We start from the raw sequence: 12778 nt of genomic DNA on the forward strand, positions 1-12778 counted from the left end.
TGAAGGGCTACTGTAAATTGGACCCAGAGCCATTGTCACCTGTTAGATGGTATACACTTTCATCTTTTATCTTGAAACATCAGCTTCAAAATTGTGGGGATTTACTCTGTGTATATGTTTGCTTTTATATTTATAGTTAAGACTCCCCAGACAAACATCAAATAGCCTCAGGCACTGACTGAAATTTATACTTTATTGTCTTTGCAAGTCATTATGCTCAAGCTCCACCAACACTTTGGGAAGCAAACCTGCCAAACATCTATGCCTGTTCAACATGCCCTAAGCAATTACAGAACATTATATTAGCATTATATAATTTTTTAAAAAGCATTCAGTCTAATTACAGTTGAACTTTTATTCTGACTTGCTATATTCTAATGGTGTGTTTGTTAATTTACAATAACAGCTTCCATTTCATTGCTCCCAAATGCTTCAAAGATAAACATTAATTCAAGTAAAAAAAAAACTCTAGAATTTTAAACCTTCTAATATTTTCTACAAAGTCAGTGCAAGAGTTCCTTTGCAAAAGAGCTGCCCATTTCCTTCCCACACTGTGCAATCTCACATGTTTACATCTCTGAAGTTAGTATCTATCCTCTTTTGTTTGGCAGCTGTGAAATAGCTTGCACCTTTGATCAGGAGTTCATCTCACTACAGATAACTGTTATTCCCAACAGATACTGACGTATGAACTTTTCAAAGAAGTAATCTTTTTTGTTTCTCTCATTTAAATTTTTTTTTTAAATTTCTTACAGCCAAGGCATTAATGACACTGACCATATCTCACAATAACATTACCTTTTATTAGAGATCTTATTTTACATATCCCCATAAGATATAAAACCTTCCAAGAGAAAATATCAAAAACCTTCAGCTGAAATCAGTTTGTTTCAGACAATATGAGCAAGTAAACCAAAGAAAATTAAGATTAAGGAATGTAAAAAACCCCCAAACCATAAAATCAGAACAGGTACAATTCTGGTTTGGAAAGTAATTATAAGGTTTTAAACTATTTCTTACACAACATTGTCTTTAAAATCATACTGGCAAGGTAAAGATGCTGATTTCTCTTAACCAATAGCTACAAACCCAGCAGCTATAAAAACAGAAAAACCCCAAAATAATACAATTGAATCAGATGGCCAATTCACAGAAATACTGCATAAGAATTCATTGAGACTTGTGGAAAAAAAACCAAACCAAAAATCCAACAAAAGCCCAAATCAATGAAAACACAACCTCATTGACAGCCACATTCTGAACCAATTCAAGCAAATTTTTTTTTGAGACTTTGACGGGAGTTTTGACTTAGTTAAGGATTTCAGGAAAGGATCTTGAATTGAAAGCTGTCATCACACAAACAAAAAGAAGCAAAATAAAGGAACAAGGATTACATCTGCTGGTTAAGGAAAATTCAGGCATCATGATTGTACAGCTGATGATAAAAGTAAAGAACAAATGCTATATGAATAATCTTTCAAAGCAATTCCAAGAGTCAAAATACTTTAAAACTTTATTGCATCAAAATTTTCCTTTTCTGCCTAACAAAACTGAAATAGTATTTTGAATGTTTTGTTGCACAGAACACATAGAAGTCTCTTAAACATTTTAATTCTGAAGAAGCAACAAAATAAATGGTATGAGAAATTTCTGCTGGCAAGCCTACTAAGCTTTGAGTTCCAACAAAAAACAGTATTTTCAAATACTCTTTCTAAGAAAAGTTACAGTACATGTTTATTGCATGAAAACATCCATTAATTGGATCTATCTGATTCTTCCATTTGTGGTTAGTGGTTCCTATATTCTTGATGTAACTTGCACCAGATCCTACTAAGTATTCCCATTATTACAAAACACACAGTAGATTGAATTAAGTAAGAAAATCTACACAATCTCAACTGAGATCCAACCTGTGACAATGCATGAAATGTAAGTATGACTTTCATTGTCTTTTTAGATAGCCTGTAGCTACATGAAATAATTTCATAGACTTCAATATTTGATATAATTGTTGAACAACAATGATGAAATTAAATACAGGAGGCAATATTAGAGCTAGCACATCTTTTTACCAGTTATGATGACTTTTCATGCATTAGTATTGAGGATAAGCAACAAGGTATGGAAAAGGAAAGCATAAGCAAGACATAGAAGAACAAGCTATGAAAATAAATGAAGACTATAAAATGGGCTCATATGCAAGTGAATGTTTATATATATTAACTGTAAACAGCAGCTCTACTTAGGGAAATACTCACACTTGGATGGCTTAAGTACTAAATATGAACTAATATGGGAAAAAGCAAAATCTCCATTCTTCAGTAACATGAACACTGGCAATATGAGGTTCCAAGTTAGAAAAACGTTGTTTAAAATATAGGCACATGATTCTGAATTAACAGGTCACCACATTCTGTGACATGCAAGCACGTTTTGATGGGTTTGCAAACTATGTCTTGCTTACTATCAACTCTCTGCATCAAGTTGCAATTTTCTTGAAAGCAGCTGAATTTAGCTTCTACAGTTATTCTTTTTTTGTCGGTGTTCCACGTCATGACATAATATTAATACATTCAAATAGTCAAAATGTTCAGAATAAGATAGCACAAACTTGGTGCAGGAGTACATAGATCAGTGTGGCCAGCATTGTCAAACAGGAGATACACAGCTTAAGTATTATATAAACAACCTTTTCCCCAAAAACATTAACATAGACACCAAAATTGTAACAAGACATATCAAAAAATAAGGCACATTTATTTTGATATGGTAATCTTGAAATAGAAAACTCATTTCAGAGAACACTGGTATCTAAATGAGTTTTATAAAAAATCTTGTACTCATGATAATTATGGACATTTCTCATCATGGTAATGTAATAATTGCACATATCCCAGTGTGTCAAGTAACAAAATGGGAGTTTTAACAAACATTTCCATTGCAAAATTACTTTGTAGGTTCACGTTTTCCTATTTACATAACTCAGGTGAATGGTAGAAGTATTAAAATCTACCATCACTTATCACAAGTACTGCAGGCTTTCATTTTACCACAATTAATAATCCCCTTTGTGTTGAATAAATTGAAATTAATTGTGGAATAAATTGAGATTATTGTCATTTATATAAATGATTGCAAATATTTGGACATTAGCTACCACACAGGAACATTTTATTCCATTTTATTTCCAAGCTGCATCAGGACTTCCTACACTGAGTTATTTGTACATAAATTCATCAAGAATCAGGAAAAGAAGGCTGTTTAAAATCTAATCCCCTATTTATGAAAATTAAAACACCAAAAACATCATTAATTAGCATTTAACCTGAGATTTAATCTATTGAGAGGTTAACATCCATAGAAATTTCTTCACTTGTTGCATTAACTGATAATGAGGTTGCTATTTTTTGGGGAAATAAAAAAACCTGAACAAAAAAAAAGTTGCTTGCAACATGGCTTTCCATTGTGTTGATAAAAAAAAAAATTATAGGATGCATCTTTTTCTCACAGTATCCAGAAGCTTGAATAACATTGATGTGCTTCTTATTGCACGTGAAACTCAGAGGAGATACAATTGCAGATTCTTCTTCTCTATTTGAGTAGTAAAGACAGATTTCATCTCAGCCGAATCCGGAACGTATTTATCTCCATAGAACTCATATTTATTTCACTTATATTTCTGGCATCTGGAGGTGAATGCATCAAAGATAAAGATGTGGGTGTAAGACTTTCCACTCTGAATTTGCTAAAGAGTTTGTGCACCTTTATCTGGAGGGGAAAAAAAAAAAGCAAAAAAAACCACCTACATTTAGAAAAAGTAGTATATAACTTAAAATTGTACAGCTCCTTGAAGGTACCAGCATAGAAATTCTCATGCCAAAGATTTTGAATATTTTTAAGTATCATAGATCAAATACTGTGCACTAATTTAGATCTTTTTAAACAGTATTCATTTGCTACATTTCAGTGTAATTCAATCAGTATATTTAAAATGACTAGAAATGTTTGGATTTGAACTCTTCTTGTTTCTAAACAAAACAGTATTTACTCTTCTGCCTAAAGAAAATCCCAAACCTATTTTAAAAATTTTATCACAAAATTCCTACAGCTTAATAACCATACCTTTCCCTGAGTAGTGGAACAGAGCAGACCCGTGTCTCTGTTTGAAAATCTACAATCAAATCCCTTTCTGTGAAGTACCAGAGCAGCTTCATCAGATGGCTTGGTATCTACCTACAAACAAACAATATAAAAGATTGCTCACAGAGTATCAGGAAGGAAGACATTTTAGGACACCAAAAAAATTATCATCATACAGCTATGGAGACATTTACACCTTAAAAAATGTTCAGCCTAGACTGAACTGTCAATGTTTTTTTTTAAACACTTTATAAAGCTAAACAGAGAAAGAACTAAATGGCAAAGAGTTGGAACATATAATGTACTACAGAATATATATGTAAGTTGTTGAGTTTAAAGCTCAACAGATGCACACGTACAGGTTTGGGACTGAAAAGTAGCTATCATAGTTGTATTAACTGGTTTCCCACAAAAATTAGATGGCAAAACAGAAAGCAAACTAGAAACCATATGTTAACTACAATACTCAATTTCACATATTAAATGGGATTATGCTGAACAAACTTTCATGTTGGGAAACTGCCCTCTATCTCGGCTTAAGGCATACAGAAAAGTGTACACTGAAATACCCATATGAAATAAATGTTATGTTTATCTCTAAGACATTCAGTGCTTAATAGATATTAAAGATATTCAGAACCTTAATAGATATTAAGATTAAGCTGCTCCTCATCAGATTTGTGCTCCAGATCCTTCTCCAGCTCCACTGCCCTCCCCTGTGTCAATGTCTTTCTTGTGGCTGCACCCCTACACTCACCGTAGTCACTTATTTACTATGATGCATTACTTTATTTGTTTATTTATTGTTGTTTTACATTCTTCAGCTCTTAATCTTATTATATATATAATAAGAGCATAAAAAAGATGGCTCTCTCCAAAGCCATGCCCGTTCTTCAGGCTATTTTTCTCTTTCTTATTTCTGGTTTACTTGTTCTTATACTGGTGCTTTTTCACAAAAGTGTCTGCCATGAGTTAGTTTCATTTCTGGTACTTTAGAATGTATCTGCTGCTTGAAGAAACCAATACCAACAAGCACTAGGCACTCTGTGATGCATTAGCTCCTGAAGGTGTACCAAAGAGGTCTTAATCTAACAGACTTTCCACCTAAATTTCTCTTCGTAAAGGAGATCATGGATCAGCTTGTACCAGCTTCTTTGAAACATGACAAAGATTCAAAGTACAAAAAATTTATAGTATAAAGTACTCACCCATATAATAAAAAAATTATAAATTTTGTTGGTTTAAGTTCCTCATTTAAAACAGTAAAATTTTACTCAATAGTATCTGGAGTTGAAATGAGATACTTTTTAGTAAAACATTGAATGTTAGAAACTTTGCATAGTTTACAAATCATGAATAAAACTCAGCCTGAAAAGATTCTCTGAACACTAGCTTATAACCACCTAAAATCAACTTTTTGATTAATAAATAGTGCCTACATTCAGCAAAGGAAAACAAGTTTCCAGTATTTACTAGCATTGAGGACTAAAGAAGTTCTTATCCTGTTCACTGGAACAGCAGTACTACTTTCTACATGAATTAAGTTGACAACTGTGATGTGACAGAATTATTTTCCCTCTCCTACTATGAAACACCTGACTTGGTTTTCATTGTCACTGATGTGACAGTGTTGCACTTAAAAGTAGATATTTTTATGCACACAAAATAATACTGTCTGCCTAAACATCAGATTAGTGAAACATTAAAATTCATACTGAAAAAGTCTGACTTCCTATGGGGTAAATTAATGTTAAAAATGACAAGCCAGTAATGGGTATCAACACTTCCTCTAATTCACTTAAATTATCTTTTAGTAATCTGCATAAAAAATGCATGTATGCATTTCAAATGATGGCATGAATATTTCATCTCCCAATATTTTAGAATTAAATATTATCTTAATTAAGATTCAAAAGATTTAAAACAAAAAGGTAACAAACAATTAATGACGCCCTGAGTAAAAGTGTTTTGTTAAGTATAAATATGTAGGATCTAGTACTCCACCTTCCACCATGCACATAGCAACCCTGTGTGAAAAATAAAGCTGTTCTAACCCATTATCAAAGCAGGTGAAAGACAGATTAAGTTGTCACAGCCTCCACATCTACTTTAATTTACCTGTTCTTACATCATCTCTAGGTAGATGAGATTAAATACATTCAAGGCTAATGAATGTCTGACCAAGGATGAACTTAATTTTCATCAAATACACCTTCTGAACATGACCATGCTAACTGCACAAAAACCTGTAATGAACTCCCCAATTTTCAACAAATAACAACATTCTTAACCTTGTAAAACTTCACAGCACTGTTATTCAACAAAAAATCTCTAAACACTGTGCTATCAAATCTCTAACTAGCTTTCTAAGAAGAGCTGCCAAAGTTTGATTTGATTTTGATCTCTGAGAATTTAAATGCAGCCTCATAGGAAAAAAAAATATTGCTAGGTTTTCTCATAACCAGTATCCCAGGGTAATGCTGCTAAAATTTTGATGACAAAGAAAAATCATTTAAACTCTTTTAAAATTCAATTACTGTGAGCTAATAGACATACACTGAAAAGTTTAGGCAATATGACAAATTTATGTATTTATGCTTAGTATAAAATGACAAATCAACTGTGTTCTAGACCTTAAGTCCCAGTTTATTTAGATCAGGTAAAATATCTGTCAAACTTCTTAAAAGCTGGAGTTCCATTAAGAAAAAAATCTTCAGATGTAATCCTAAGGCATTTGACGTTTCCATTACAAGATCAGATATCTTACAACAGCAACAATATTCTTTCTGATTTCTACATTAAATCTTAACTTTTAAAAAATTTGGTACCCTCTTTTCTGAAATTGTAATGGATTATGGAAAATCAACTTCAACAGCTAAAGCAATGGAGAGGCGCAACATTTCTGGAAAAAAATTCATTGTGTCAGGCCAAATTATGGCACCTGTCATTCAAATTCTTGGAAGCAAGAGAAAAGAAGCAGAAAATGAGGAGCGATTTACAGAATTATTTGCAAGGCATAGCATCATTTTTGCTGTGGGGAAGAACACTCTATCTATAATGATAGTGCTCCTATCCTATGACTGTGAAAGCTGCAAGCTTTCACCTTGAAGTGGACATATTAATGCTGCAAGTTCAAGAGCTATCAATCAGTAATCAATGAAACATACAGCTGTGGACAGGGAAGAGATCACAGTCTCAAACAGTCTTATACCAGTTGGGACAGTGGAGCCAGTAGAGTCCAGATAAAATCAGAGAATTCACTTACAAGTAGTAAGATTGAACTCAAAAAGCAGACACTAAGCAAGTCTTTCTTTTCACAGCTTTCATGCCCAGATCCTACAAACAAGGGGATGGATTTACGCCTCAAAACGGGAGAGGAAAGATGTTCATGAAGGTCTGCCCCTGAACTTGGTGTGTCAAAGTAAACCTGAATGCTGAGCTGGTTGAAGCAAATGAAAATATTCACAGTGAAGTGCGAAATAATCACTTGACATGAAGGTTTATTTAGTATCAGACTCCTTCCTAACTTTTCAAAGGCACAAGACCCACAAAATCAAGACATTTTCCACTTCGAAATTCAAAATAAGGATCAGTCACAGCTGAAGGAGCTTACACAAGATTGAACTACTTATAGAGAAAGCATGAGAAAGCAAACATTGTTTAAGTTTTAAAATACAGATTAAGATTTCGAATGAAGAACAGATTAAACAGAATATAATCTGATGTTAATGCAGACAAGCTCAGCCATCATGGAGACTCTAGAGGAAAAAGGATAAATAGTTTTATCTAAGTACGACAGAATTAAAAAGGGATTTCACTGTGGTAGCAGCGCTACTGAGTAGCACTGCAATACAACATAAAGTTATCATAATCACATTTTGAAAGGAGCTGAAAAACTGAAAAGAATTTATAGAACAGTTGGCAGGAAAAGAATGCAAAACAAGTTCCAGTCCTTCAGTTCATTAAAGGGAAAATTAAATTCTGGTGGGTACATACCTTTCTTTCCTCAGAAGGAGATAAACACTGAGTACAGAAGAGCCTTTTTTCTTTGAGTTTTTTGTTGGTATTTTGTTTGCTGGTTTTTTTGGTGGTTTTTGGTGGTGGTTAGTTGTTTGGGTTTTGTTTGCTTGTATTGGTTTGGTTTGGGTTTGCCTACCAGAGAATGTTTTCATGGGAACCAATTCTTATGAGATGCTGTTGGAATAACTAAATTAGGTCTTGTAATTAAGCTTAATAATATTTTAACAATAAAATTTGGGTTTACAACTACATCCTTTATTAAAAACACACTCAGAACAAAGTCTAATGGCCTTAAATTTAATTCTTCTAGTAGAGAAAAAAGCTGAGGTATATGAATGTTTCTCTCTTAAACTTTGGGAATTCATTTGAAATGTTCCCTCTCCAGAGACGGAATCCTGCACTATACATACTAATATGTAGTAAAAAAACAAACCCTGCATTTCATGTTAGTCAGACACTGCAGAACTGACAAAAGCTCATAATCACACTGCAGTTTATTGTAGCACATAAACCCGCCCACAAAGTACTTTACAAGAATAAAATATTTGACTATATTAATAAGCTGTATCATATGTTTCCTCACAAAAACCAGTGGTTTGACCTTACCTTTGCTTGGATTGTTCTCAGATTGACTATATGCATGTCGCAAGGCATGGATGACATCAGTGGAGCAAAAGTATTTATCAGCTCTGGGACACCTGAATCTGCATTAATCGTCATTGGAATTACAGGATGATTTAAGAAAAGAGAAGTCATATGACTAAGAAGTGACGGAAAACTGACTGGTGCCTTCTCTTCCTTCTGCAAAATACAAAAGAATGATTCCAGTTAACATACTGTCATGTCTGAATTTTGAAACCCACTTTATACATTATTCCAATAATAACATCGAAAATTTTAATTTCTAGACTGCCCATTCAATTACTCTTGGAAACTTTGGACCATCCACTAATATTCGTCTATTAATAGGTATACTTTCTGTTTTTATAAACCACTAGTACACTTTCCAAAATTATGATGATACCTAATTTTCAACATTCCTTGTGTTTCTGTGTTAGCCTCTGATGTTTAAATAATACAGTTTGGAGAAAGAAATAAGCTACTACTTTAGCAAGCTGCTCCTATTTATTCAGTATCTCTTTATATAGGGAGAGGCAGACTCACTCTTGCAGGCCTCCTTTTTCCTATTACTTTCTGACCTGTATTTCTTTCTTCCTCCAACTTACATCTCAAATCCCTCTATATTAAGTCTATCTCCTTTAAACTATTTGCTGGAAGAAATAGCAGCTAGCATCTTTGTCTTGGTCTGCACTGCAAAAAATTTCTTCCAGAAGTTTTATTTGGATGTCATGCCAGCAAGAACCAAAGGTATTCTATCCCAAGATTTTACAAATTTTGTACTTTCCAAAGTTTTATATTTGCAGTGCTTTCACTTGGCTGCAGAGGCTTCCTTACAAACCTGAGATGACCAAATCTTACGTATTCACAACAACTAGTTAAACCTCCAGAGAACCCAAGAAAAGAAAAGAAAACAAAAGAACTTTAAAAAGGCAATTTCTATTTTAGAATGTCTGTGAAGAGTAGAAATGGGTGAAAACTTCTTTTGCTCTTATTTTTCCCTAGCATACTTAATCAGATAAACCCCTGCTTGTTTACAGTTTAAAAGGTGGTATTTAGTGAAAACTTCGCAGAAAGTTTACTGAAAATATCACAGAATCACCAGGTTGGAAGAGACCTTCAAGATCACCGAGTCCAACCCATGCCCTAAGACCACCTCAACTAAACCATGGCACTGAGTGCCACATCCAATATTTTTTTAAACACATCCAGGGATGGTGACTTGACCACCTCCCCAGGCAGACAATTCCAGAACTTTATCACTCTTTCAGTAAAAAACTTTTTCCTAACATCCAACCTAAATTTCCCTTGGTGCAGTTTAAGACTGTGTCCTTTTGTCCTGTCAGTTGTTGCCGGGGAGGAAAGACCAACCCCCACCTGACACCTTTCAGGTAGTTGTAGAGTGATAAGGTCACCTCTGAATCTTCTTTTCTCCAGGCTAAACAACCTCAGTCATTCCTCACAGGGCTTGTGTTCCAAGCCCTTCACCGGCCCTGTTGCCCTCCTTTGGACGCCTTCAAGCGTCTCAACATCCCTCCTGAACTGACGGGCCCAGAACTGGACACGGTACTCGAGGTGCGGCCTCACCAGTGCCAAGTACAGAGAAGAATGACTTCCCTGGTCTGCTGGCCACACTATTCCTGATACAGGCCAGGATGTCGTTGGCCTTCTTGGCCACCAGGGCACACTGCTGGCTCATGTTCAGCCGGCTGTCGACCAGTACCCCCAGGTCCCTTTCTGCCTGGGCGCTGTCCAGCCACACTGTCCCCAGCCTATAGCGCTGCTGGGGGTTATTGTGGCCAAAATGCAGGACTCGGCTCTTGGACTTGTTAGACTTCATCTTACTGGACTCTGCCCATCTATCCAACCATTCCAGGTCTCTTTGCAGAGCCCTCCCACCTTCCAACAGATCGACACACGCTCCCAGCTTAGTGTCATCTGCAAATTTACTCAGAGTAGATTCAAATACCCTCATCCATGTCATAAAAAAAAAATATTATACAAAACTGGCCCCAGCACAGATCCCTGAGGGACATCACCAGTGACTGGCCACCAACTGGATGCTGCACCATTCACCAGCACTCTCTGGGTGCGGCCATCCAAGCCAGTTCTTAATCCAGCAAAGAGCACACCTGTCCAAGCCATGGGCTGCCAGCTTTTCCAGGAGTTTACTGTGGGGGACAGTGTTAAAGGCCTCGCTGAAGTCCAAACAGACAACATCCACAGTCTTTCCCACATCCACCAGGCGGGTCACCTGGTCATAAAAGGAGATCAGGTTGGTCAAACACGACCTACCCCTCCTAAACCCATGCTGGCTGGGTGTGATCCCCTGGCCATCCTGTAGGTGCTGTGTGATGGCACTCAAAAGAAACTTTTCCATAACCTTACCAGGTTCTGAGGTTAGACTGACTGGCCTATAATTTCCAGGATCTTCCTTCCTACCCTTCTTGCGAATGGGATTCACACTGGCCAGCTTCCAGTCATCTGGAACCTCACCAGTGAGCCAGGACTGTTGGTAAACAATGGAGAGCGGCTTCGCAAGCTCATCTGCCAGCTCCCTCATCACCCTGGGATATAGTATCTTACTGATAGATCAAATTTGCATTTTATGATAGGCTGAAAACATGGAAATAAAAAACAAATGGGAGACACTTAAAGCAAAGGGGAGGATTATTTTTCAGCTTATAATGGACAACCATAATAGTAATTTCTGTTTTGTGGTGTGTAGGCATGTATGCATATTTATTTGTACGCCTGCAGTAGCATTAAATACAGCTAACAGTGAAGAAATTGAAAATATTCCACGGCTGAATCAATGCAAAATGGTAATTTCTGGTTTATTCTTGGTGCTTTCTTTAGGAATAACTAACACTCTGCTTCTTTGGTATCTAGTAAGAATTGAGGCTTAGTATTTTTAAGTATCTATTATGACCCCCAAATAATAACAGTGGATCATTGTAGAGGATTGCTCCTCTATGTGTCTCATGGCATTTGTTTATACTGAATTCCATCTGCCATTTTATTGCATCTTTAATCAGTCTTAAGTCTTCTAATTCCTCAGTTTAGCTGTGACTTTTTTTTTTCCATTACCTTGAAAAGTTCGTATCACTGGTAGACTTCATTGCCATGATTGTCTTCTAATTACAGTATGAGCAAGCTTGTTCTATGTACAGCTTAATCTAAAAGTGTTCCATTCAAGTACCTGCATACATGCTCTATACACAAGGAAAATGTGCATATCCATGTTCTTTCAAAGAAGAATTCATTTTTTCACCCCAAAAGGAACACTGTTCACTCTGTTGCCATAGAAGTGCTAAAGTCAGTCAAAACATTTAATTGCCATTTATCTTCTCATCTTTCACCTTTTTTCCCCTGTAAAGTAAGTTGACTGCTTGTATCTGAGAACCTAAAATATCTCACAAATCACACATGAATCAGAAAAATAATCTATTCATGCTATTATATTGTTTAAAACAAAATACTGCAGAGAAGCACAGCCTTGAAGGACTGGCAAATGCTAGAACCAGAACTGATCCAGCTTGCCTCATTTTTGCTCCCACTGTGTCTAAATGTAGTATCACAGGCAGGAACATTGTCCTTAAGCATTATCCAGTTTGGAACTAAGATTTAGGTGGAATTTTATGTTGAATCTTGTATTCCCACATCTGGAATGACAGTCCTTTCTGGATGTTTGCCCCAACAGAAAAAGTGCAGTCACTCACTGAATCTGTATAACAGTAATAGAAATGGAGAGTACAGAAGATGTCAAAAGCTGCCAGAAGACAGCCAGAAGGGAAAAAGGGTTTTGCAAACATGGTGAAGACAATGCTTTCACTCAAGATTGAGAAGGACTCTTCAAAGGCAGATCACAATCATGGAAGGGTTGGAGTATATCTTTCCCTTAAAGTGTAGTGATCCAGAATTTAAACAGAACTCTCTGGAAAGAGAGATGAGAAGTGTTTGCACACACAAACAATGTCACGGGAAAAATAATTACTCT

General features: G+C 35.7%; 1 protein-coding gene across 1 annotated transcript in view; it reads right to left on the reverse strand.

The window, feature by feature from the left end:
* Positions 1-781: 781 nt before the first annotated feature.
* The window catches only part of MAN2A1 (mannosidase alpha class 2A member 1), a 111957-nt gene continuing 99960 nt past the window's right edge, over positions 782-12778 (reverse strand). The window contains exons 20-22 of the mRNA XM_032095476.1: positions 8767-8961; positions 4123-4233; positions 782-3768 (exon numbers count right to left, since the gene is read on the reverse strand). Of these exons, the coding sequence (XP_031951367.1) occupies positions 3616-3768; positions 4123-4233; positions 8767-8961 (459 nt within the window). The 3' untranslated portion in view covers positions 782-3615. The remainder of the gene's footprint in view (positions 3769-4122; positions 4234-8766; positions 8962-12778) is intronic.

This window comes from Corvus moneduloides, chromosome Z (assembly GCF_009650955.1).
Source record: "Corvus moneduloides isolate bCorMon1 chromosome Z, bCorMon1.pri, whole genome shotgun sequence".
NCBI lineage: Eukaryota > Metazoa > Chordata > Aves > Passeriformes > Corvidae > Corvus > Corvus moneduloides.